This window comes from Balaenoptera musculus, chromosome 19 (assembly GCF_009873245.2).
Source record: "Balaenoptera musculus isolate JJ_BM4_2016_0621 chromosome 19, mBalMus1.pri.v3, whole genome shotgun sequence".
Taxonomy (NCBI): Eukaryota; Metazoa; Chordata; class Mammalia; order Artiodactyla; family Balaenopteridae; genus Balaenoptera; species Balaenoptera musculus.
In genome coordinates, this window is record NC_045803.1 from 19,139,355 (window position 1) to 19,164,915 (window position 25,561).

At 43.5% G+C, this 25,561-nt stretch overlaps 2 protein-coding genes across 4 annotated transcripts in view; both read left to right on the forward strand.

The window, feature by feature from the left end:
- Positions 1-22,173, forward strand: part of CEP89 (centrosomal protein 89) — a 77,105-nt gene extending 54,932 nt beyond the window's left edge. The window contains exons 15-19 of one of the 3 annotated variants that reach the window (XM_036834431.1): positions 4,187-4,354; positions 5,247-5,388; positions 9,214-9,303; positions 14,203-14,372; positions 19,353-22,173. In XM_036834431.1, coding sequence (XP_036690326.1) covers positions 4,187-4,354; positions 5,247-5,388; positions 9,214-9,303; positions 14,203-14,372; positions 19,353-19,593 — 811 coding nt within the window. In that variant the 3' untranslated portion in view covers positions 19,594-22,173. The remainder of the gene's footprint in view (positions 1-4,186; positions 4,355-5,246; positions 5,389-9,213; positions 9,304-14,202; positions 14,373-19,352) is intronic. The other 2 variants (XM_036834430.1, XM_036834432.1) reach the window with 2 other exon arrangements.
- The window catches only part of SLC7A9 (solute carrier family 7 member 9), a 42,633-nt gene continuing 38,913 nt past the window's right edge, over positions 21,842-25,561 (forward strand). The window contains exon 1 of the mRNA XM_036834433.1: positions 21,842-21,930. The gene's annotated coding sequence lies outside the window, so the exon portion shown is untranslated. The remainder of the gene's footprint in view (positions 21,931-25,561) is intronic.

Genomic DNA, 25,561 nt, shown 5'->3' on the forward strand with positions numbered 1-25,561 from the left:
TTCTTTCAAAGCTTGCTTTTGTTAGGGTAGGCCCAAAGCAGCCTTTAGTCAGGTCTAGTTTAACCCTACTACAAAGGCAGTAATACCCTTCTGAGGGTTATTGCCAATCTCCCTTATATTATAAGGTCTTTCTACTCTGGCTGGTGGGCTCATGCACTATTCCCAGTTCTTGGTGAATGTCAGGAATTGTTCTGCCCCCTTGTTTCTCATGTTTCTTTCCTCGGCCTCAGGTAGTTTCCTCTCATACATGTGCAGATCAGTAGTCAGCCAAAGACTGGTGACCCCGCCTAAAGATCTCCAGAGCCCTTCCTCTCTCCCTGGAACTCCTTTCTCTCTGCCCACAATTTCTAGCTACCTTGGCCTCTCTGATCTCTGATCTCTGACTCCTCAACTCAGCAAGTCCACTGGGTTTGGCTTGGGTTTTCCCTCCCTGTACTGCAGCCAGGCGGTAAGCTGCAGCAGTCGTAGCACTCACCGTGTTATTGCCCTCTCAGGGATCACAGTCCTGTACTGCTTAGTGTCCAAAGTCTGAAAACTGTTGTTTCTTATGTTTTGCCTGGTTTTCTAGCTGAATAAATCTGGTCTCTGTAACTCTGTCTTGGCTGGAAGCAGAAAGAAGTCTTTGTATTTTCAGCCTTCTTCTTTAACCCTTTATCGTAAATCCAGGTCAGTGTGTCCAGTAAAATAATAGTTAAATTATTTTTCAGTGAAATAAATGAATTCTGGTTTTTATATATTCTTTTTTTTTTTAATTAATTAATTTATTTTTGGCTGTGTTGGGTCTTCGTTTCTGTGCGAGGGCTTTCTCCAGTTGTGGCGATCGGGGGCCACTCCTCATCGTGGTGCGCAGGCCTCTCACTATCACGGCCTCTCTTGTTGCAGAGCACAGGCTCCAGACGCGCAGGCTCGGTAGTTGTGGCTCACGGGCCCAGTTGCTCCGCGGCATGTGGGATCTTCCCAGACCAGGGCTCGAACCCGTGTCCCCTGCATTGGCAGGCAGATTCTCAACCACTGCACCACCAGGGAAGCCCTGGTTTTTATATATTCTTGAGTTACAGTTGATAAATTAACCTTAAAATCATACATTGTTATGTATTCCTGTTGCACATGACAAGTATGCGGCTCCTACCACATGCTTCTCTCTCTGCAAACTTGACAACACCCAAGCTGCTGTTCAGCAGAATGCATTCAGTCACCTCAGACTGCCCAGATGTCACGGCAATGTTAAAATGCTATGAAAGTTTTGGAGCCATTTTCTCAATTTCTGTGCTTATCTTGTGGATGAGTAACAGACAGCTGGAGACTGCCCATCTGATCCACCTGAGGACCACACTTTGAGTCGCACTGCCCTAGAGAATCCTGCAAGTGTGTGTGCAGAATATAGCCCAAGTGACTGTCAACAGGAAAATGAATGTATAGCGTTTGGTGTACTGATACAATGAAATATTCTATAGCCACACAACACGACGGGTGAGTCTTAGAGGCGTAATGACACTAAAGTACATATAGTCCCTTTGTGCACCTATTATGGGTCTTGGTTCCCTTTATATCTGGTTCCAATACTGGCAAACTGAACTAAGCTGTAGTGATGCATAGATAGGCGATGACACTATAGAGATGATTAAGGAGGGACTCTACGACTGGGGGTGCGGGGGGAGAACACATGGGAGTGTCTGGGGTACCAGAAATGTTCTGTTTCTTGACCTGTGTGGTAATTATGTGGGTGTTCACTATAATTGTTTGTTAAAATATGCATTTACCATTTGTTTAGTTTTCTATATTACATTTCACAATTTAAAAATTTAAGTCATGGTTTTTCACCAGAAGAACTAAAATCAGAAATAGTCAGGGCTTCGCTGGTGGCGCAGCGGTTGAGAATCTGCCTGCCAATGCAGGGGACACAGGTTTGAGCCCTGGTCTGTGAAGATCCCACATGCCGCGGAGCAACTGGGCCCGTGAGCCACAATTACTGAGCCTGTGCGTCTGGAGCCTGTGCTCCGCAACAAGAGAGGCTGTGATAGTGAGAGGCCCGCGCACCGCGATGAAGAGTGGCCCCCGCTTGCCACAACTAGAGAAAGCCCTCGCACAGAAACGAAGACCCAACACAGCCATAAATAAATAAATAAATAATAAAAGAATTAAAAAAAAAAAGAAATGGTCAGTAGAAGTTTCTTCTGGGGAGTGAGACCCTAGGGATGGACTAGGAAACATTTTATTTAAAAAAAATTTTTTTAATCAACTATTTCTCCCACCAAATATTAAGTGTTAACCTTTTGTATGTGTGTGCAAATTGTTTCCACCTTTTTTTTGTTTAAGAACTATATTGTTAGAAATACAGCTGAAGCCCCTTTTAACCACCATCCTTAGTCCCATTGTTTCCCCTGGCTTTCCAAAAGCAATCACTATCATAAACTTGGAATTATATTTCCAATCTGTTTTTTATTTCTACATGTATCCATGAATGACATAGTATTTTTTTGGTGTGTTTTATGTGTTCATAAATGAATTTATACTTTTAGTATCTTCACTTTTTACACTCAATTTTCAAACATGTTTCCATGTTGAGATAGATACATAGAGTTTATTCTTTTTTTTTTTTTTTTTGGCTGCGTTGGTTCCTCATTGCTGCACGCGGGCTTTCTCCAGTTGCAGCGAGCAGGGGCTACTCTTCGTTGCGATGCACGGGCTTCTCATTGCAGTGGCTTCTCTTGTTGCAGAGCCCCGGCTCTAGGCGCATGGACTTCAGTAGTTGTGGCACACAGGCTCTGTAGTTGTGGCTCGCGGGCTCTAGAGCACAGGCTCAGTAGTTGTGGCTCGCCGGCTCAGTTGTTGCTCCACTGCATGTGGGATCTTCCCGGACCAGGGCTCGAACCCACGTCCCCTGCACTGACAGGTGGATTCTTAACCACTGCACCGCCAGGGAAGTCCTAGAGTTTATTCTTTTTAACTGCATGGTGGTATCCCATCATATGAAATACTGCATTTTACTTAACCTATTAATGGAAGTTTAAATTGTTTCTAAGGTTGTTCCTTTAAGCAATGCCCCAGTAAACTTTCTTGTACGGTTTATCGGTTTCCCTAAATACATACCTAGAGGTGGCATTGTTTGGCCATAGCGTAAATGCATTTTCTAGATTTTGACATATTGTTCTCTGAGGCGTCTGTGCACGCCCACCAGCACTTTCCCAGCATTTCCTATTGTCTTTGGTTGCTTTTCATGGTGAACTTTTTGATTGATTTTGTCAACTGATTGATTTTGGTGTCAGGTAAGTGGCAAAAATACTTTTAAATAAAATTCTAAAATCAAAACAAAAGACAGCAAAGAAAAAAGATAAAAGATGAGTTTAATTCAAACCCCAATTCTGTGGTTTTTGCCCAGGTGTGTCCTCTGCTCTTTGACTAACTAAGAGTAGTGAACTAGAAAGCAGTGGAGACTGGAAAATTCCTGACTGGGTGTTCAGGGAGCCAACCTAGGCTGAAGTCATTGAAATTGTGTGGCAAGTGAGGCAGACCCCAAACACTTGCAGCGTGAGGCTTGTTCACCAGCCAGCCAGCCAGCCAGCCAGGAAGTAGTAAACCCCACGTGGTGCCCTGGGAGACCCCATCGCTCAGAATACTGGGCAGCCTCTGTGTGTGTGGCCCTACCTCTTTGGTCTCAGTTATTTCATGAAAATTGACCGAGAGAACCAGTGAAGGAATAACTCTTCTCTCAGGCATCATTTTGCCAGAATTATATATTGATTGTATGCCCTCCTTGTTTTTGTTTCTTTTATCAGAAAAACATAATTATTTTAGTATGAAATAAAATTTGTTTTAGCATTAGGATTTGAAGGGGGGCAATTATAACTATGTAAAAAATTAAGCTGTCTTAAATTCTTTCTGGAGGGAGTATAAATAAGTATATATATATACACACATACACATACACACACAGACATAAGCAAAAATGGTGGGCAGAAAAAGGGATTAGATCATTACCGTCAAAGCAGTGTGTACCAGCTACACCCTCTCTGCTGCCCTCCAGGAGCTCCCCACCAGCTCTGCCAGGGACTGGATGACGATGTTCCCACAGAGGCCTCCAAAGGGCCCACCGAGGCCGGAGGGCTGTGCTATCACTGCCTGCCAGTGGTTGCTTCGTTTAACCTCGGTGTACTGGATACAGGCTTGTGATATTTTTGTCCATCAGCCAATTGCAGAAGGAAGAAGAGAAAGAAAATGCTGAGATGGAAGAGTTGGTGGAAAAGTTGGCAGCCCTGCAAGTGCAGAAAAAGAGCCTGCTATTAGAGAAGAAAAATCTGATGGCTAAAAACAAGGGTCTGGAAGCTGAACTCGAAAAGGCACAGAAAATAAATAGGTGGGTTTTTTTTTTCTTAAGCTGGTTTTTTTTTTGAATAGTTAAAAAAGACAATTGAATATTCTATTTCATATTCTTTTTTTTTTTTTTTAAATTTATTTATTTATTTTTGGTTGTGTTGGGTCTTCGTTTCTGTGAGAGGGCTTTCTCCAGTTGCGGTGAGCGGGGGCCACTCTTCATCGCGGTGCACAGGCCTCTCACTATCGCGGCCTCTCTTGTTGCGGAACACAGGCTCCAGACGCGCAGGCTCAGTAGTTGTGGCTCACGGGCTTAGTTGCTCCGCGGCATGTGGGATCTTCCCAGACCAGGGCTCGAACCCGTGTCCCCTGCACTGGCAGGCAGATTCTTAACCACTGCACCACCAGGGAAGCCCTATTTCATATTCTTTATCTTTTCTTTTTCTAATATTGGCAATGAAATGGAAAGGGATAAATGAGATTATTAAATACCAAAATATAAAATATGACCAACGTTAACCAACATTATTGTTCAATTATGGTTGATAGTCATAATGCTGACCCTAAGACTCTGCAAGTTCTAGAAGTTCTTTACTAAGTGTTTCCCAAAAGTCTAATCCAGGGATTACTGGATTCCTTTTTCAAAAATATCTTTTAAAGAACACAAGCCAAAAAATTAATAGAATAATATGTATTAGTCTGTTAAGTGTGTTAAGCATTTTGTGATTCCTATTGACTTGGCTTGGAGTCAGTAATTATGCTTCCTTTAAATTCAGTTACCTCTTCTCACCTTGAAACTAAATAGAAGATTTAGGTTACTGCAAAATACACTTAGATGCTAACATGCTTGCTATTTTTATAATACAGATATTCACTATGCCCTGGCCATGCAGGCTAATGAATTTTTTATTCCACCATTTGGGGGACCTCTCTAGGAGATCTCAGAAGAAAATTGATGTCTTCAAAAAGCAGGTGGAAAAAGCCATGGAGAACGAAATGTCTGCTCACCAGTACCTGGCAAATCTTGTTGTCCTGGCAGAGAATATAACCCAGGAACGTGACAATCTTATGTATTTGGTAAGTTTCCTCAGTTACTTCAAGTATGCTGCAAGTTAATATGCAAACATAATTTTAAAGGTTTTTTTTTTTAATGATCCATAAAAAGCTGCATCTTTTTACATTTCAACCATAAATTTTCAAGTTCTCCAAAATTTTATTTTTCAACCATCAGTGAAAAACATTTTTGAAAAGCAAATAACCCAAACTTTTAAATACTGGCAAATGATATTTTAGAAGGTAAACTACCGGAATCAGTCCATTCAACTGGGAACAGTAGTCATAAGGCCTCTATTACACACACAGGTGCATCTTTATATTCTCTCTGTAAAGTTGTCTTAATGCAGTCCCTGTTTGAAGATGAAACGTAAGAATCCTAGACAGGTTAAATAGAGTTCATCCCAATGACACAGTTGAAAGGGCACAAAGAGGTAGCTCCAGGGGTACTCATCCCACATTGTTTCTAGTAGCACCAGTCCTGAGGAAAGGAATTGAGTCCATTATTGGTGGTCCCCAGATCAGCGGTCCCCAACCTTTTTGGCACCAGGGGCCAGTTTCATGGAAGACGATTTTTCCATGGACCAGGGTGGGCAGGGGATGGTTTCAGGATGATTCAAGCACATTACATTTATTGCGCACTTTATTTCTATTATTATTACATTGTAATATATAATGAAATAATTATACAACTCACCATAATGCAGAATCAGTGGGAGCCCTGAGCTTGTTTTCACTTGCCACTCACTGATAGGGTTTTGATATGAGTCTGCAAGCAATTCATTTACTATGGTCTCTGTGCAGTCAAACCTCTCTGCTAATGATTATCTGTATTTGCAGCCGCTCCCCAGCGCTAGCATCACTGCCTCAGCCCCACCTCACATCATCAGGCATTAGATTCTCATAAGGAGCGCACAACCTAGATCCCTCGCATGCGCAGTTCACAGTAGGGTTCACGCTCCTATGAGAAATTAATGCCGCCGCTGATCTGACAGGAGGCGGAGCTCAGGTTGTAATGCGAGCCATGGGGAGCGGCTGTAAATACAGATGAAGCTTCACTCGCTCACTCGCCTACCGCTCACCTCCTGCTGTGCAGCTCGGTTCCTAACAGGCTGTGGACCGGTACCGGTCTGTGGCCCGGGGGTTGGGGAACCCTGCCCTTGATCATGGAGCACTGCTCAGTCAGCAAGAGTGATGCTGTGGGCATGATCTCACTTCTCCACGCTGATTTTAAAAGATGTCTACAGCAGGTTGTGCAGTGAAAGAAGACAGATGCTGTGCCAAGCTATGTGTTGAAAAAAGTCTGATAGAATTTACCACAAAATATCACAGTGAGTTAAATATCTGTATCTCCAAATGGTGAAATGACAGGTGATTTTTTTTTAAATCTTTTTTTTTTTTTTAATAATTTTTTTTTTAATTTTTATTTATTTATTTATTTATTTTTTCTTTACGTCTGTGTTAGGTCTTCGTTTCTGTGCGAGGGCTTTCTCTAGTTGTGGCAAGCGGGGGCCACTCTTCATCGCGGTGCGCGGGCCTCTCACTATCACGGCCTCTCTTGTTGCGGAGCACAGGCTCCAGACGCGCAGGCTCAGTAATTGTGGCTCACGGGCCCAGCCGCTCCGTGGCATGTGGGATCTTTCCAGACCAGGGCTCGAACCCGCGTCCCCTGCATTGGCAGGCGGATTCTCAACCACTGCGCCACCAGGGAAGCCCCTAAAAATCTTTTTTACCTATCTGCATTTTATGATTTTTCTACTTTGAATACATATTGCTTATGTACATTTAAACATGTTTATTTAAGCAATGTTGCAAATCTCTGGTGGCATAGGATCAGAGGTAATAATTTAATGCATGTCATCCCAAGAGCCCAGCAGACTTTCTGTGAGAGTCAGAAAACAGCCAACGTGGAGGTAACTCCGCCCTTCCTCAGGGTGATTGAGGGGCAGAGAGTCTGTCAGGATGTGTCACAGGCTTATTCCCATCTGTTAGAAAGATGTTAAGTTCCTCCATAGGAGAATGGACACAGGCTTTTAGCCATTGTTTACATAAAAGGGCATATAAATAGTATATAGCTCTTGGGGCAAAATGTTGATCTTTACTTGTAATAAAAGAAATGCTAATTAAGCCAGTCTTGAGACTCCATTTTGCACTTATATTAATGTTACAAATTTTTTTTTTTTTTTAATTATAGTAGTTGCTGGTAGGAGCGTGGTAAGCGTGGTTATACATTACTGGTGATTTCTGAGCCCTTCCCCGAGTCTTTTAGAGGCAATTTGACTTTGACATGCCATGGTAGGAGCCTTAAAAGCATTCAGACCTCCTGAACCAGTAGTCCCCTCCTGAGAGGTCACTATCCCAACCCAAGTGCTGAAGTCTCTGGCATGTTCTGTACCAGTGCTGAGTGCCCATTTCCTCTTCTGCTGTGTCTCCTGAGCTTACCCACTGGGATATCGAGGGCAACACAAAAGCTTGTTGAAAAATGGAAAGTGCCAAGCAAACGCATTCATCTAGCAAACACTCATGGGAACCTGGCTGCCTCGTGTCAGGGCCATCTTGTTTACAGGGTGGGACATGCTGGTTCCCCCAGGAGGCAGGCCCTGTACCTCCTGTTTGGGCCAGAGAAAATCCCAGGCTTCCATGATGAAGTCAAGAGCCTCTTTGACCATCAAACGGTCCCCTTAGGCTCGCTCCTCATATTTGTGGACCCAGGATGGAAATACAAATGGAGGCCATATACTGCTTGTCCAAATACTTAAAAGTTACAGATTAAGCCAACAGACTATCAATAAAATGTGTTCTCTCCTCCCGCCTTGACCTTTGTTATTATGGCCTGAAAGCCAGGCTCAGATTTAGAATCTTCAGACCCTCCAGATGCGGGGGGAGCTGCTCTCAGCCTGCCCTGCCTCCACCCGCCGTGAGGGACCTCTGTGTGCACGCGGACTGCTGTCCGCTTGGCCCTGCAGGCTCCTTGCCCCTGGCAGCCCCAAGACCAGCCTCTGTAGCTGGGGTTCGGGGGTGGTACTGGCTGTCTCTTTCCTGTCGTGGGACTGTTGGCCGTGCACCTTCACCTTACCCTGTCCTGGTCTCCTGGGCCTTGTGAGAGCCCCTTATATAGTACTTTATTGATACTGGCATCTTCATTTCGAATCCCTTTAGGGTGGGTTTCCATGTGACTTGTGGCAAGTTTAATTCCCTGGGTCTTACTTTTCCTTTCTAGAAAATCACTCGTCACTACTGTACTACCTTAGAAGGAATGCTCACCTTTACTTTTAAAAAAAATTTTACCATTTGAAATGGTCAATTTATAGTGTGTAGTAGTTCGTGTCCTATCTGGATATTAATCTAAATCATTCCACTTCAGTGACATCCCTCTTTGATCTACTGCCCGTCACATTTGGTTTGGAGAATGGCCTTGTGCGTTCATCTCAAGTTATCTTTAATTTTGTTAATTATTCAAACAGTCCAGTGAGAATTTTATTTGCATGTTGGGGCTTGTTCCTTGGATATGATGGAAGGAATAGTATATTCCCCAAGAATAGAGAAGTGTCCTGGAAGCTCACATCCCCCGTGTTTGAGGGGCTCAGATTTTCCATTTGTACCCAGGAGAGGCACCCAGCCTGCCGTTCCCGGCTCTTGCCCTCCTCAGCTGTTGGTCCAAGTTCTGCCCACAGCCCTCACACAGGGGGTAGGAATCTGGAGGTGGGGGGCTGGAGAGGTGTCAGGCCAGGACGAGTGGCAGAATGGTAATACTCTTTGCAGTAATACTCTTAGCAGAAGATTTTTTATTATTTTAATTTTCCTGTTAAACTAAGAGCCCATTGTTTTTCTTTTCACTTTACTCTGTAGGCTAAATGTTTAGAAAGTGAGAAGCATGGAGTTCTCAACAAAATCATAGAAGGCAATATTCGCTTGGGAAGGTTGGAGGAAAAAGTCAAGGTAAGTGGAAGGTAGAATGGATTCCCATTCTAATGGGAATGGGCTTCCCAGGGTCAGATTTCCATGTTTAAGAAAATGAGGGGGCTTCCCTGATAGTGCAGTGGTTGAGAATCCGCCTGCCAATGCAGGAGACACGGGTTCGAGCCCTGGTCTGGGAAGATCCCACATGCCGTGGAGCAACTGGGCCCGTGAGCCACAACTACTGAGCCTGCGCGTCTGGAGCCTGTGCTCCACAACAAGAGGGGCCGCGATGGTGAGAGGCCCGCGCACCGCGATGAAGAGTGGCCCCCACTTGCCGCAACTAGGGAAAGCCCTCGCACAGAAACGAAGACCCAACACAGCCATAAAAAAAAAAAAAAAAAAAAAAAAACATTAAAAAAAAAAAAAGAAAATGACCCATTTTGCATCTATGTATCACTGATCATCCACAGAGTAAAGCAGTATTGGGTTTCTGTGGCAGAAATAGCACCTCTCAGACTTCTCTGGTGGTGCAGTGGTTAAGAATCCATCTGCCAATGCAGGGGACACGGGTTCGAGCCCTGGTCCGGGAAGATCCCACATGCCGCGGAGCAACCAAGCCTGTGCGCCACAACTACTGAGCCTGTGCTCTAGAGCCTGTGAGCCACAGCTACTGAGCCCGCGTGCCACAACTACTGAAGCCCACGCACCTAGTGCCCATGCTGTGCAACAAGAGAAGCCACTGCAATGAGAAGCCCGCGTGCAGCAATGAAGACCCAACACAGCCAAAAATAAATTAATTAATTAAATAAAAATTTTTTTAAAAAGCACCTCTCGGGACTTCCCTGGCAGTCCAGTGGTTAAGACTCTGTGCTTCCCCTGCAGGGGGCACGAGTTCGATCCCTGGTCAGGGAACTAAGGATCCTGCATGCCATGTGGTGTGGCCAAAAAAAAAAAAAAAAAGAAATAGCGCCTCTCCATTCATTAAATAAACTTTGGTTCATCTGCACAATAAGATACCATGCAGCTGTTTAAGAACAAAAAAAGATACAGAAGTATCTCTAGGCCCTATCCTTGCTTTGTTATTTCTTCCAGAGACAACATTACCTTTTAACAGACTATGTAATTTGTTTATTATGTTTGTTGGTTACTGTTTGTCTATTCTGACCAGAATAACAAGTGCAGGGATTTTTTTTTCTTTTTCTGTTTTTGTTCACTGGTATATCCCAAGCACCTAGAATAGCACCTGGTGCATAGTATTCAATTAATTCAATAACTATTGGGGGAATTAAATAATATATTTTACAATTTTAAAAATGTAACAAGATCAAAAGCAGTATACAAAACAGTATCTCAACTCTGCATCAGAAAGGCTAGAAGGACTACACCACACTATTAATGATGGGAATCTGCATAGAAGTATTATGAGTAATAAAGAGCAGTTATAGTTTGTTCTTTTTTTCCTGGTTTTCCTGTTGGCTTTTATTTCCAAAAGAGAAGGTCTGATCTTCAGAGCGGTTGGCCTTGTCTTGGGAATTTGTCTCATTACTGTTCATCTGAATAAGAACAGTAAAAATAAAAAAGTTCCACCCAGTCACCCAGAGAAGAAATCTGTGAGCCAGATCCAGGTCAGATAGGGCAGGATCTCTGGGGAAGTGAGGAGAAGAGACCTGGAAAAGGCTTGTCAAAATTCAGAGGTGACAGGGACTTCCCTGGCGGTCCAGTGGTTGAGAACTCCGTGCTTCCAATGTAGGGGGTGCGGGTTCAATCCCTGGTCGAGGAGCTAAGATCCCACATACCTCATGGCCAAAAAACTAAAACATAAAAAAACAGAAGCAATATTTTAACAAATTCAATAAAGACTTTAAAACTGGTCCACATCAAAAAAAAAAATCTTAAAAAAAAAAATTCAGAGGTGACATCTCAGGAAACCTTAGCAAAACCCTCCTAAAAGTGAGGACATCAACTTGGAAGTCAGGGCAATGATGAGATCTGGGAAATCAGAGCTGCAGGCAGAAGTATTTCAGAACCAGGCTGGATTCAGAGAGCCAGAGAAGGGACTGCAAGAGAAGTGGTGTGTGAAGCTTGGAAGTAGACCCATTACTCTCACCCTCCCAGGAACCTCATCTCATCCCAAAAGAATTCAGTGGCCTCCATACAAAAATTCTTTAAGAAAAATAGAAGTATAATTTTCTTACACGTGATGAAAGCGCATCAGAAATAATGTTGCCACAAAGGAGATCAAAATTGAAACCTGTACTCTAAGGTGAACTGATAGGTTGGTAGGTAGATAGACAAGTAAGGAGGTAGGCAGGTAGCCAGGTAGCTAAAACTCAATAAAACAGTAAAAGCTGGGGAAAAAATGCCAAAAAGCAGAGACACAGATGGCCAGACAAAGGAGGATGTGAAATGGAACTGACACAACTCAGGGAAGAAATAGAAGGAAAGGAGAAATGTAGACTAAATTATAAGGAGCCCAGGGAGAAAGATCATAAAAGCAGGATAAGGGACATAAAGGATAAATGAGAAAGGCAAAGACAAGAAGGCAGAAATAAACATGTAAAAAGAACTAGTAGAGGGAATTCCCTGGCCATCCAGCAGTTAGGACTCTGTGCTTCCACTGCTGGGGGCCCAAGTTCGATCCCTGGTCAGGGAGCTAAGATCCTGCAAGCCACAAAGTGCAGCCAAAAAAAAAAAAAAAAAAACAACACTAGTAGAAAGTGATAGACATCCAATTTACCTAAAGCAGAAATCAAAACAATGGCACTTATTCTGCTCCAAAGAGTAATTCTTAAAAGTTTTTATTCATAAAATTTCCTGAAATAAATGAAGAGTTGAATCTACATATTGAAAGGGCACATTATGTACCTATGAAAAACTGACCCAGGATGGCCCTAGAAAATTGACACCAAGACCTGTGATTTCAAGATAAAGAAAAAATACCTTGGACACCCAAGCAAAAGACCAAGACATAAGAAAAAGAAAATCATGTTGGCATCACACTTCTCAACAACAACACTGAATGCCAGAGAACAGTGGAATTCCATCTATGAATATTCAAGGATGTTTTCATCCAACCAGGCTGGTCTTCAGACAGCTGTGACCATATAAGAACTCTGGAACATTTTTTCCATAAACCTTTCCTAAGGATCAATCAACTTGAGTTCAGCCAAGAAATGATTGGGCAAATTTCAGAAAAGTACTGCTCGTGAGCAAAGAATATATTTAACTGTGAACTAAGACTTAAAAAAAGCAGGGATAAGGCTGATGCAATAAAACGTAGACATAATACAACCTGACAATGTAGAAGTAATACAACCAAGGAAAAAATGATAGGTAAAGGGGGAAGGAAGTTAGAAAGTAGAAAGAACTTGCTGATTGTGTCACCTGTAATAACTGAGATCAAAGGATATCATTTAAAGATGAAAAATTCAGTAGGAGGAGCTTAAGCATATTTAAGTAGGGGAAGAGTGAAGAAAAGATTGTTAGGAGCTAACATTATGTTACTTTTAATAAATGAGGGGACTAAGGACATGTAATATAAAGGCATAAAAATAAAAGTAACCACAAGAATCAAAAGAGATTCATTCCTTAATAGCAAAAAAGAGCAAAGAAAACAGACTACATTGAAGTCTTTAAAAATGTGTGTAGAGAAAACAATAAAACATAAGATAACAAAATTGAGGCAAACAAATCTGCCCTATAGAAAATATAAATGAGCTTAATTCACCCATTAACAGGAAACAATTTTAGATTATATTATAAAGGAAAACACTATTACATGCCAGAACCAAGAGACAGAGACAGTCAGGAACAGTGTTTTAGAAAGATTAAAAATAAAAGGATGAGTGAAGATAATACAGATTTATGCAAACAAAAGGAAAGCATAGTTGCGATCTTTACATCTGCCAAGAGAGAATTCAGGCCAAAAGCACTAAATGAGACCAAAAAAGAAAAAAAAAGGAGAAGCCTTAATAATGTTAAAGACTACAATTAATAATATATAGTAGTTATGAATGTCTACATACTAAATAACACAGCAGCAAATTTTATAAACTACAGGAGATACAAAGGGAAATGGAAACTTAGTGATAATAGGAGCTTTAATCCACTTCTCTTGGTCCAAGACAGATCAAGAAGTTATACAAAAGTAAGGATATAGAAGATTTTACAACATAATCTATAAGGTTTATTTATGTTTGTATATGTGTTGTGTGTGTGTGTGTGTGTGTGTGTGTATACACACACACAGACACATACAGAACAATCACAACAATTGATCATGGACTGGCTACCAAAAAAATAAACAAACCTCAATAAACCCCTAAAGTAGAAATAAGGCAGACATTTGTTGATCAAAAAGATAAATACCAGAAATTAATAAACAAGATCAGAGAGCAGAAAATGTTCTTTCACCTGGAAATGTAAAAACGGTATAGTAAACTAACTCTTGGGTCAGAGGAGATGTATAAATTGAATGTCATAATTTCTAATGAGAACTGAACCTATGGGAACTACAAGTCAGAATCTATGTGACAACAGTTTTGGAAATGCTCAGAGGGAAATCTGCTAACCTTAAGTACTATACAATAAAAATGTAAGAAGGAAAATAAGTGAATCAGGCTTTTATCTCAGTCACCTGTTTACCAATAGAGTATGAACAGACCTTGCCAGGTCCTTCTGTTTTAATTTTTATTTGTGGCATATAAAAAACTAGGCATGATACAAGTCAGAAATTTGGTTTTATTATACTTTAAATTTTTTTATTACTTTATGTGACTTTTGTGATCCAGACTTGCCCTCCCAGATCAGACCTGCCCAGGGCTTACTCAGTTCAGGGCCTCTGACAGGCCAAGGAGTGGGGAGGGAACGCATCCACAAAGCTATCCACCTGGGCCACGGGCAGCACCCCCTCACTCAGAGACCATCCTCCTCCCCCAGGGGTACAGGAAGCAGGCGGCACTGAAGCTGGGTGACATCAGTCACCGTCTGACAGAGCAGCAGGAAGACTTTGCTAGCAAGACAGCTCAGTACCAGCAGGAGATGAGGCACCTCCATCGGATGCTGCAGGACAAGCAGGATGTCCTGGACAAGGCGCTGCAGCAGAAAAGGTCTGGCCGTCCCAGCCCCGTCGCAACACATTTGTTTTTTGAATGCTTGGTGGAATTCTCCAGTAAAACCCTCTGGACCTCTTTTGTTCATTTGATCGCTTATTTTTGTTTTTACATTTTAGTTTTATCTGATTTTAGTATTAAATATATTTTAATATTGGTTTTTTTATTTGCACCTCATTTTTTTTCTTTGAGAAGATTTTCCCTAGCAATTGACATATAACGTTGTATAAGTTTAAGGTGTATAGTGTGATTTGATATACATATATGTTGTGAAATTATCACCACAATAAGGTTAACATATCCTTCACCTCATATAATTACCATTTTGTTGTTGTTGTTGTTATGGTGAGAGCATTTAAGATCTACTGACTTAGCAACTTTCAAGTGTACAGTACTGGTAATTATAGTCCCAATGCTGTACAGTAGATCCCAGGTCCTCATTTTCTTTAATCCCTCCTTTAAAAATTCCTGTTGTTTGAATATTGGACTTCCTAAATCAATCCAGTCCTCTCATTGTCCTTCCCCTTTTTCCCCCTCTTTTCCATCTCTTTGATATTTTTATTCTATTCCATTTTCTTGGGAGATTTTATTAATTTTTGATGAAATGTTTTATTTCTGCCATTATGTTCTCATCTCTGAGAACTTTAAATTTCAGATTCTTCCCTTTTTGTAAGAACACAGTCATAAGATTATGGGTGTATCATGTTCTCTGTGGCTGTAAGGTACTCTGTCAGTTATACCTTTGTCCTTTAAACGTGTGATAGAGGAGGTATTGCCAGTGTATTGAGAACCCTGGGGAAGAGCGCATGTTTTGTGGAGGTGAACCTGGTGGTCCCCTCACGTAGTTTGGGTTCACATTTAAGTCGGCCTTTTCAGAGTGGCTGTGTTGTCTTTGACAGACTGGAACATAAACTAATGCATGTGGAAGAATCCTAATAACACTCGAATGTGATTTTCTTCAAGTTATAGTAGAATCCGTGTATTTGTTACCAGGCAGAATGCAGACAGCTGTTTATGTTTTCTATCAGCCGGATGTTTCTTAATGCCAGGCAAAATGAAGTCTTATCTAACAGGTTTTCTGTAGTCACAGAAGTTCTTACCACCATAAGTGGTCACTTTGTAAAAGTTGGGCCGATACCAACTTTCTTGCCAGACAGGAGGTTTAGAATTGCGTTAATAAAATGGAACTTTGTTTTTCACTTTCTCCCTTATTCCATTTTTTGCCCTTTAATGGTTTGAAAGTTAAACATTCTATTTATGTTCTTTTAGTGGTTGCCCTTGAAATTTCATATGGATACCTAACATTAACAAAAATCTAAAGCTAATCAGCACCTCTAAATTTCTACCTGCAAATGCAAGACCTAATGCTCTAACCTAATTATTTCCCACTCAGTTTATATGCTCTTGTTGTCTAGTGTCATTACATGTAGATACAGATATGTGAAGATGAAAAGCAAAGGTCTATTTTATATCATTGTTTTTAGCCCCAGAAATTACATATTACTAGTTTCAATATAGTTATTTTATTTTGATTTACCTAGAGTTTACCAGTTTCTTTGCTTACTATTCTCTTTTGCTTCTTAGACCTTATTTCTCAGATTATTTTCCTCCTTCTGAAAGTACATGCTTTAGAAGTTTCTTTAGTGAGAGTAAGCTTTCTTAGTTTTTGTTTATCTGAAAATGTCTGCATTTTGCCCTCATCCTTGTGAGTTGATTTTTGCTGGGTTCTACCTTGACAGTCTATTCTCTCAGCACATTCCACTGTCTTCTCTGTTTCATTATTGCTGTTGAGAAGTCTTTTGTCATTTTCAAAACTAGATGATCCGTCATTTCTCTTGCCTATTTTAAGATCTCCTCTGTCTCTTGTAGTCTGCAGTTTCATTGTATTTAACTATGAATTTCTTTTCACATATCTGCTTGGTATAAGTTATTCTCTATATCTGTGATTTTGTGTCTTTCATTACTTCCAGAAAATTCTCAGTCGTTATCTCTCTCTCTTTTTTTTTTTGGCTGCACCGTGTGGCTTGTGAGATCTTAATTCCCTGACCAGGGATCAAACCTGTGCCTCCTGCAATGGAAGTGCAGAGTCCTAACCACTGGACCACCAGGGAATTAACAGTCATTATCTATCTCTTAAAATAAGTCTTTTCCCCTCATTGTTTCTAGATTTCCTTCTGGAACTCATATTAAATGTATGTTAGACCTTCTTATTGAATCTTCCATGTGTCTTATCTTTTACATTTTCTATCTCCTTGTTTTTCTGGTCTACATTCTGGGTAATTCTCAATATTTCTGTTTACTAGTTCTCTGTTCAGTTTTGTTCAATGTTCTGTTTAACCTAGCCATGGAGGTTTTTTATTTCAACAACTGTATATTTCAATTTCAGAAGTACTGTTTGCTTCTTTTGAAAATCTACCTAGTCGTTTTTAAAATAAATTTTTGGTCTTTGTTTATCTTTAATACATCTTTTATTTCTTTTAACATTTTATTCATAGTTATTTTATATTCTGTGTGTGACAGCTTCATTATCTGCAATTTGGGGGTCTGAAATCTGGTTTTGTTGACTCTTGCCCTGTGTGGCTTATTTCGTTCTATGTACAGTAACTTTTTTACCATGAACTCATGGATGGGTTGAATTTAGTCTGTGGAGTCCTAGGGGCCTGGACTGAGGATGTTTTCTCCAGAGAAGGTTTGCATTTGCTTTTCTTTGGTGCCAGCGAGTACTTCCAAACCGGGAGTCACTTTAATTTTATTATTAACTTAAAAAATAATCTATAGTAATGCTTTTTTTTAAATACAAAAGGACTTTAAAAATATTCACAGGGAATTCCCTGGCGGTCCAGTGGTTAGGATCCTGCACTTTCACTGCTGAGGGCCTGGGTTTGATCCCCGGTCAGTGAACTAAGATCCTGCAAGCTGCATGGCCAAAACCAAAAAAAATTTCACAATGCCATTATTACATTTATAATGAATGTATAACTTCTTTTTTTTTTTTTAATTTTATTTATTTATTTATTTATGGCTGTGTTGGGTCTTCGTTTCTGTGTGAGGGCTTTCTCTAGTTGTGGCAAGCGGGGGCCACTCTTCATCGGGGTGCACGGGCCTCTCACTATCATGGCCTCTCTTTCTGCGGAGCACGGGCTCCAGACGCGCAGGCTCAGCTCCACGGCATGTGGGATCTTCCCAGACCAGGGCTCGAACCCGTGTCCCCCGCATTGGCAGGCAGATTCTCAACCACTGCGCCACCAGGGAAGCCCTGTATAGCTTCTTAATATATATTTTTCTGAGCAGCATTCTGGGTGGTTTCCTCTGCTCAATATTCCACTTCATTAATTCTCTTTTTGGTTGTGTCCAATGTACTTTTAACTCTTCCATTGAGTATTTTCCCTGATTGTCTCAAAAATGTCTTTTTACTCTTGGTTCACTCCAGTCAGGGGCTGGGGATGCTCTACAATGGGGAGCAGTGTAGATTCAAACCCCAGATTCATTTGAGAACAAGTCAGTGGCTACAGTCCCCAAGGAGCCTCTCAGAGCAGATTTCTTTTGAAGATTGGCAGATTTTTCCACCCAACCATCCTTCCTTTGAGGGTTCTTCACATATCTCCACTTACCTGCCTAATTCTGGGACACATAGTTCACAGTGTTGCTAGGAGGAAGAGGGGAAACATGGGTGGGAGTGAGCCCTGCGGTTTTCTGTTGCACCCAGTTTGCATGCGACCAAGACTAGTCTCCATTCTACAGAAATCTGGGTTTCTAGCATGGGCTTTTGTCCTCAAAGCAATACAAACATTTTGTTTGCCAGCCTCTGTGGTTTCAGTTTAATCCTCTTTTTTTTTTTTTCTGCCCTTAGAGATTTCCTTCTCTCTTTGTTTTGAATTTAGCTGTACATTATCATGATGCAGTGTATCAAACATCTGGGTGTTTTGCGTCAGAAAACGGAAGCATGGAGATTTTTTAGACAGAGTAATTAGTGGGCATCATGGGCTTTGGAAGGAAACAAGAGTTCACAAGGAAAGTGACACTGGACGATTGGGTGTGTCACTGGCCTCCCTGCATCTCTGTGTCCTCCTCTTTAAACAACAGTGCTGAGTCCACCTGGTAATCCAGTTGCTAACATTTTGCATAACCACCGGGCAGCGTCTGTGAAGGAGCTGGCCTTCCCAGCCCTGCCGTCTCGCACGAGGCCCATTCCTCCTCTCAGGCTGAGGCTTGCTTGTCCCTCCCCGTGGGGCTCACGTGAGGTGGTGGCAGGTATCTGGTCTGCTCCCCCAGTGGACCACAGCCCTGTGAGGACACGTGTACCTTGCCTGCCCTGTTTCCTCAGCTCCCCACACGGGGCCCGTCACACAGTCCTGGCTCAGCCTTGGTTCCCTCTGGGCACTCGCCCTCCTGGCACATGGTCTGGGCCAGTCTTGTCTGTGACCCGGGTTGTGTTCCTCACTCCCCACAGTCGGTCCCCTCCTCACCCTCTAACTCACTGTCTGTGTCTGGGCCCATCAGTGGCTCTGTGGATGGAGGCTGTGAAAGGTGTCTGAGTGTTGGCCAGGTCGCAGTGGGGACGGGCAGAGGGGACACTGGAGAGGCCTACAGGGCCCATGCTGTGTGGGCGCCCACAGCCAGGCCGTTGTGCTGTAGGTCAGCCACTGCAGTTATTGTGTTTTATTTTTGTAACATTAATGCCATGGAGAACAAAGCGTGTGTGCACTGGTGCCAAAATAGAAGAAAAGGCAAAACGTAGAGAGGAAATCTAAGACGTCATTTTCAGCCTGTGCCTTTGTATTTTTTTCTATTTCCAGGGGACATCGGGCTTCATTCGACACTGGGAATCTTTGCTTCAGAACCCACGCACAATGGGCTCTGTTCTCTGACTTTAAACATTCTTCCACTTGGCTTCTCACTACTTTAGGATTCATAAGGGCTCTATGAATATTTTTTAAATTGTGTTATTTTAAACTTTATATTGTTTATTTCTCTCAGAGAAATGGAAGGTGAGCTTGAGGTTGTTTGGGAGTCCACCTCCAAGGAAAACCGAAGGATCCGAGAACTTCTCCAGGCCACGCTGGAGAGGACAGGCCCGTGGGACAACACCAGAGCTTTTGCAGACCGCTGCCTGGACGGCATCTCTCAGGGAGACGTGCAGGATGGCTGCCACTTCAGCTTCTGTGACCTGAAGCCGCCTCCCACCGCCCACCAGGGTCTGCGGGAGCCCCTGGGCTAGGGCCCCTCGGGGGAGAGGTCTGCCCTACGCAGGACAGGGAGCGCCGAGGAGACGGCCGACTCCCGCCCACCGCTGCAGCGTTTCTTCTCCTCAGGGCAAGGAAGAAATACTGTCTCAGAAATTTAACCGGTTTTTTTACATTTTGCTTTATTTTTAAAATGTGCTGCTGAACTATATTTAGCTGGTGCACGTCCTCTGACCCCACTGCCACCGAGCCGGGCTCTGTGAGATCCATTGCTCAGGCTAACAGGTGACCTGGCAAGCTGGCCTGTCTCCGGGCTCCTAGATCTGCGCTGGGAAAACCCCAGAGGGAAGGGCGGGCAGGCCCGAGTGCTCAGCCTGTGTGTTTGATGACTTAGTTTCATTGGATGAGCCATTGACGGAAGCCCCAGCGATGAGACCTGTGCATTCACTCTGGGTAGTATTTTGTTGTTTGGCAAAAAACAGGTGCTGGTCTTCATGCCCCAGTAGATTGTACAAAATCTGTCCTGCTCTCTCCCCGAGCCCTTCCCTGTCCTCCTGGAAAGGTAATTTTTCTGGGGCCACGTAACCTCCCTCCCCTTCTGAGAGCCTTGACTTTGAGCTCCAAGGTGGGGTCCCTGCCCCACTGCCACCGCCGAGAAGGATGCCGGGGCCGTAGCCCTTCTCCATCCTGTACCACCTCCTCAGGTAGATCATCCCTGCCTCCCGGACCATTCCTGGGACTCCTGGCGGGCGTGCCAGCTGTCTAGGGCCACTTGTCCCCGGCACGCTGGAAGAAGGCTACAGGGGATCCTAAACAGGGTATGGAGGGTAGGATCCTGCCACATCCTTTTACCAAACCCCTCATAGCTAAGGCCTGTGTGGCTTCAGGTGTGCAGATAGACCCAGCGTTGGTCCCTGGTCATATATAAAAGTTACACATGCGCTCTTTGGTTGCTAAGTGGGAAGTTGAGATAGAAAATCATTGTTCTTTTACATTTTATTAAACTTTTACATTTTATTCAACAGTTAAAGAATTCTAATTTATTTTCATTTTACCGTGGATAGAAAGACAGGATTTAAAACTAGGTATCAGCTCCTAGGAGATGACCTAGCACACAACTTTGATGTTATTTCAAGGGAATTTGTGCCAACCATCTAATAATCTGTAGACAGGCTGCACGGTGGCAGCAGCCCGTGAGCCTCTTGTCTCCAGACCAATGCTCAGGGGATGGCTTGTCCATGGGACGCTGCTGTTGTCACATCACCTAGAGAATCACGTGTGTTATCCCTGTCTTCTCTCTGCCTTCAAAGAGAACATTTTATTCCCTTGAGAAGTGAATGTTTTTACATTTCTGCTTTATCACATGTTACAAATATACTTTGCAAGTTCAGTGACCCCTGGACCTCATCACGGCCCCCCAGGGGTGGTGTTCACGCAGCAGTCAGCCTCTGCCAGCCTCCTACTGGGTGCTGTAGCAAATGGGCAGGTGAGCTCAGAGTCTGGGATGCAAAGGAGGGCAAAGCAGGCAAGGTGGCGAAAGACAATGCCGCTGAGAGGCACAGAGCCCAGACTTGAGCTGGAACACCCAGCCTTGCAGAATGGACAGGGTCTCAGGAGCTGGAGAAGGGCAGATGGGACTGTGTGAGCAGTGGGAGGGGCTCTGGGGCTAGAGATTGGGTGGGCAGTAAGGCCTGACTGCTGGGAGGGGGGCTCCTGTCATCCTGCCGGTTTCCAGTCTGAGCAGGAACCAGTCCCATTCTCTCTTGGTCCTGGTGAGTCTTCATGTGGCTCTAGAAAGGTCCTGATCATGTTGAAAGTAACCCAAGGCAAACAGTTAGAAAACATGACCCAGGGACCCAAGTGAGCCCTGCTACCTTTGGCACTATTTAAAAGCAGCCCTGGGGAAGTCAGGACTGAGTGGAGAGGGGCCAGGCGCAAGTGTGGGTGTGAGTTTGGTGTGACAGCAGCTGGGGGGCTGTGCTGTCTTGCAGTTGTCCCGTGCAGAGGGGTGGAGGGATCAGAAGTGACGCCTTTGCCCCTCAACCTCTGAGAAGATGGGAGAGACCCCACCCTCTTCCAACAGCTTACATCTTTGTAGACCGGCGGGTCATCTAACTCTTAGGAGGGGGGGGGAATTCTGGATTTGATTAATTTTGATGTAAATCTATTTATTCAGCAAATATGCTGTGGATGCTTACTTATGTGCACCGTTTGTTGAGAACAGCAGAAGTGACGAAGGCAGACATCATTATAGAGCGTGCCAGGTGCTCAGAAGAAAAGCGCCAGGACAGAAGCCCAGAGCCACGAGCTTCCAGAGCAAGCAGGGTCTCAGTGCATCACGGGAAGACTGACGTGTGTGTTGGAGCACGTGGGTAGGTGAACCTGCCTTCTCAACTATAAATTTTATGAAATCTAGATATAGGTCAAGTATTTCTGATGAAAATCCAGCACCCGAATTGAGATGTGCTATAACACATCTGGCGTATAAAATATACACCAGATTTTAAGCCTTACTATGAAAAAAATAATGTAAAATATCTAATAATTTTTATATTGGCTTTATGTTGAGATAACATTTTTTATATATTGGGTTAAATAAAATGTTATTGAAATTGATTTCACCTGGTTGTGGGGTTTGTTTTGTTTTTGTTGTTGTTTTGTTTTTTGGTTTGGTTTACTTTTTAAAAAATATGGCCACTAGAAAACTTTAAATCCCATATGTGGCTCCCATTGTATTTCCCTTGGACAGTGCTATCTAGACCTTAATGTGAAAAGCAAAACTAACCTTCTAGAAGATAATTCATGACTTTGGGTCGGGGAGAGAGGGAGAGGGAGAAAAAGAGGGGGGGAGAGAGAAAAACGGGAAGAGCAGGAGTGAGCCTCGGGCTAGCTCCCCTGGCCTTGCAAGCTCCCAGCCCTGCTCCCACCAGCAGGGCTTGTGAACTGTCCAGGACAGGCCTGCTTGTCCCCCTCTCACTGGGCGACTGTCACCTCCTTGACTCTTCAAGCAGCTGGGCTCAGTGGGTGGGGGTCACCTCCATCTGGGAAGACTTGGAACAGTCCCAGATACTCTAGACCTGAAGTCTAGGTCACTCTGGGCAACTTTTCTGTCTCTACAAGACTTTCCCATCAGCAGTAAGGATCCCTCAGGTGTCCCCCATCCAAACAAGAAATTTCTCCTGGACCCCACCTTCTCGCCTTTCCGTGGAGAGCCCAGCCTGGCTGCTGTCCCAGCTGCTGTAGCTCCCCATCTGGCGCTACACACCCTGGCAGCTTCCAGCCCGGCACAGCCATTGTCCTTGTAGATTCAGGGATGCTATGCTCTCTCGGCTCTGCCCATTCTTTAAGTGCTGTGTCCTCAGACCCTGTCTCTTCTCACCCCATGCTCCCCTTGGCTGGGTCTGCCAGAGATTCACACACCCATAGTTCCCTTCACAGCCCTGTCAGTCCTGGGACTACTGGCCCTGACTAAATAAGTAATTTAGTCAAAGAAAGAGGCTGTTATATAAATACAGAGAAAGGATAATAAGTGTATAAGCATCTCATGATAGAATGGATCATTCACGAAAGAAAGGACAGATCCTTGCAGGGTCGCCCCATGAGGCTGCGTGATTTGTGCACAGCAAAAAGGCACACAACCCAGGGGTCAGTGGGGCCGGAATCTAGCCCAGACTCCTCTCACCGAGCATGTGTCCTGGAGGAAGAGGCACCTTGTTCTTCATACGTGTCCCTCCCCAAGCCATGAGTCCACGGCACTATGTCCCCTCAGAGGAGGCTCCCTTTTAAGCACAGAAATAGATACTTCGAGACCCTGTGTCTTCCTAATCCTCAACTCTGTCATATTTTTTATTATTATCTACTATTGTAGGGAAGCAAAATTTGCCACCCCAACATGTCTCATTGGCATGAGGATTAATTTAGGCTGGTTATTTTTAAGAAACAGAGACTCAGGAGGTCTTTCTTTTCACGCTCCCCTTAGCTGCCTAAAGAATTTAGATAAAGGGCCTGTTCCCAGAATAGAGCTGTCACCAGACATTACCTGCAAAGGATGTGGGCTACGGTGTGGTGGGGGGAACTCAGCAGGGCCTAGAGATTAGAGGCCACTCTGTATCCTGTTGTCTCTGCAAGGCCCAGAAAACATCTATCTACCAAATATTTGCTTTTCCATCTCCTTATAAATTGCCCTCCTAATAAAAAAAATTAGGTTAATTAAGAGAATGGGAAGAAGCTGAGGGGAAAGTCAAAGGGACTCTTCCCAAAAAGGTGGAAATTTTTAAAGGGTTATTAATACATAAGGTAAATAAAGCAAATACTGAAAGTGACAGAATAAGGAGGAATCAGAAAAAGTCACAGGACTCATCCCAGCAGAATGGAAATCTTTAGATGGTTATTTAAAAATGCGATAAATGAAACAGACATTGATGGGATTAAAACAAATGTTTTAAAACAGCACAACCTAAGGCTGGGTGGGCCAAAGGGACCCCCCACTAAGATCCCCTAACGTTAAAGGGCACCAAACAAATTTGCTCTATTTACCCCAGTTTGGTGAAATTTTTAAAAGCCAGAAGGAAAAAATAACAATGAGAAACCTGACCAGCAATTGCTTGGGGCAACAGTTAGGCCAATTAATCAAGTTAAAGACTAACAAAGGAACTGGGTTCCTTGCCTCCATCCCTCACTGGGAACCAAAGCCTTTTACACTGGAGTGGGTGAGACTGCTAGGTGATGGAGAGAAGTTTCCAGGACTCCTTGATGCGGGAGTCCCATGAGCTGTGGTACCAAAACCCACTGATGGAAGCCTGACTTGGCCTACACTTAGATTGAGAAAATGTAAACATACGAGGGTTGAGAGGATTATAAAGGTTGAAATGTTTGAATGGACGTTATGTGAAGAGGTTATATCAACATGGCCTAAGTGTTTTATGGGAATGGAAGTTCTATCTGGGTGGGAACACTTCCCCTACCCCGTATTATAAGACCAAGACTTGTTGATGGGGTCCTAGCGGAGGCTGTGGTTACAAGTATAAGAGTGGATAGAATTGAGGTGAAAGTTTATAAGAGAATTGGTGTATTTGAATGGACTTTGTGTAAAGTGGTTGTGAAACCGTGCACCTCAGATTGGGACTTGAACCCATGCAGCCAGGACTCGAACCTGGCCAAAACCCACGGTCTTCCAACTGAGATCACACACCTGGTTTCAGGACTTAAGCTCAGGTTCTTGATGTCTCATTGCAGAAAGAATTCAGTGAGAGACAGAGTGATAGGTAAGAAGTGGGTTTATTTAGAGAGAAGCACACTCCACAGACAGAGTGTGGGCCATCTCAGAAGGTGAGAAAGGCACCAGGGTATGGGGGTTTGCCAGTTTTTATAGGGGTGGGTAATTTCATAGGCTAATGAGTGGGAGGAGTATGCCAGCTATTTGGGGAAGGGGCGGGGATTTCCAGGAATTGGGCCACCGCCCACTTTTTGATCCTTATGGTTGGCCTTGGAACTGTCATGGTGCCTATATGTCATTTAGCTTGCTGATGTGTTACAGTGAGCATATACTGAGGCTCAAGGTCTAGTGGAAGTCGACTTGTCTGCCATCTTGAGCCCATTTGGTTCTAATCAGTTTATGTCATGTCCTCGGGCTATGTCATTCTTTCAAAAGTTGTGCCCTGCCCATTTCCCTCCTGTTTCAGTTGCATCTCTTTTGCCTGACTGTATTATGGGGATGGACACTGTCTCACTGGAGAATGTTTTCCCTGCCTAATATTGTAAGATAGGGCATGTAAATCCACCCTTCAGGCAAAGTGAATTGAAGGTACTAAAGGGAACGAATAGGGTTGCCTGAACCCACATGGTGTGAGGTGGAAACTAGGGACTGATATTCGGGACAGATAGGAGCAATAGTGGAGGCTTTTTGCCTGTAGGGTGACTTGGTCTGGGGTTGACTTGTGCACTAGGAAAGAGGGCCTTTATTGAATGCCCTATGCAGACTTTTTGAAGGCATGGTACACTGAA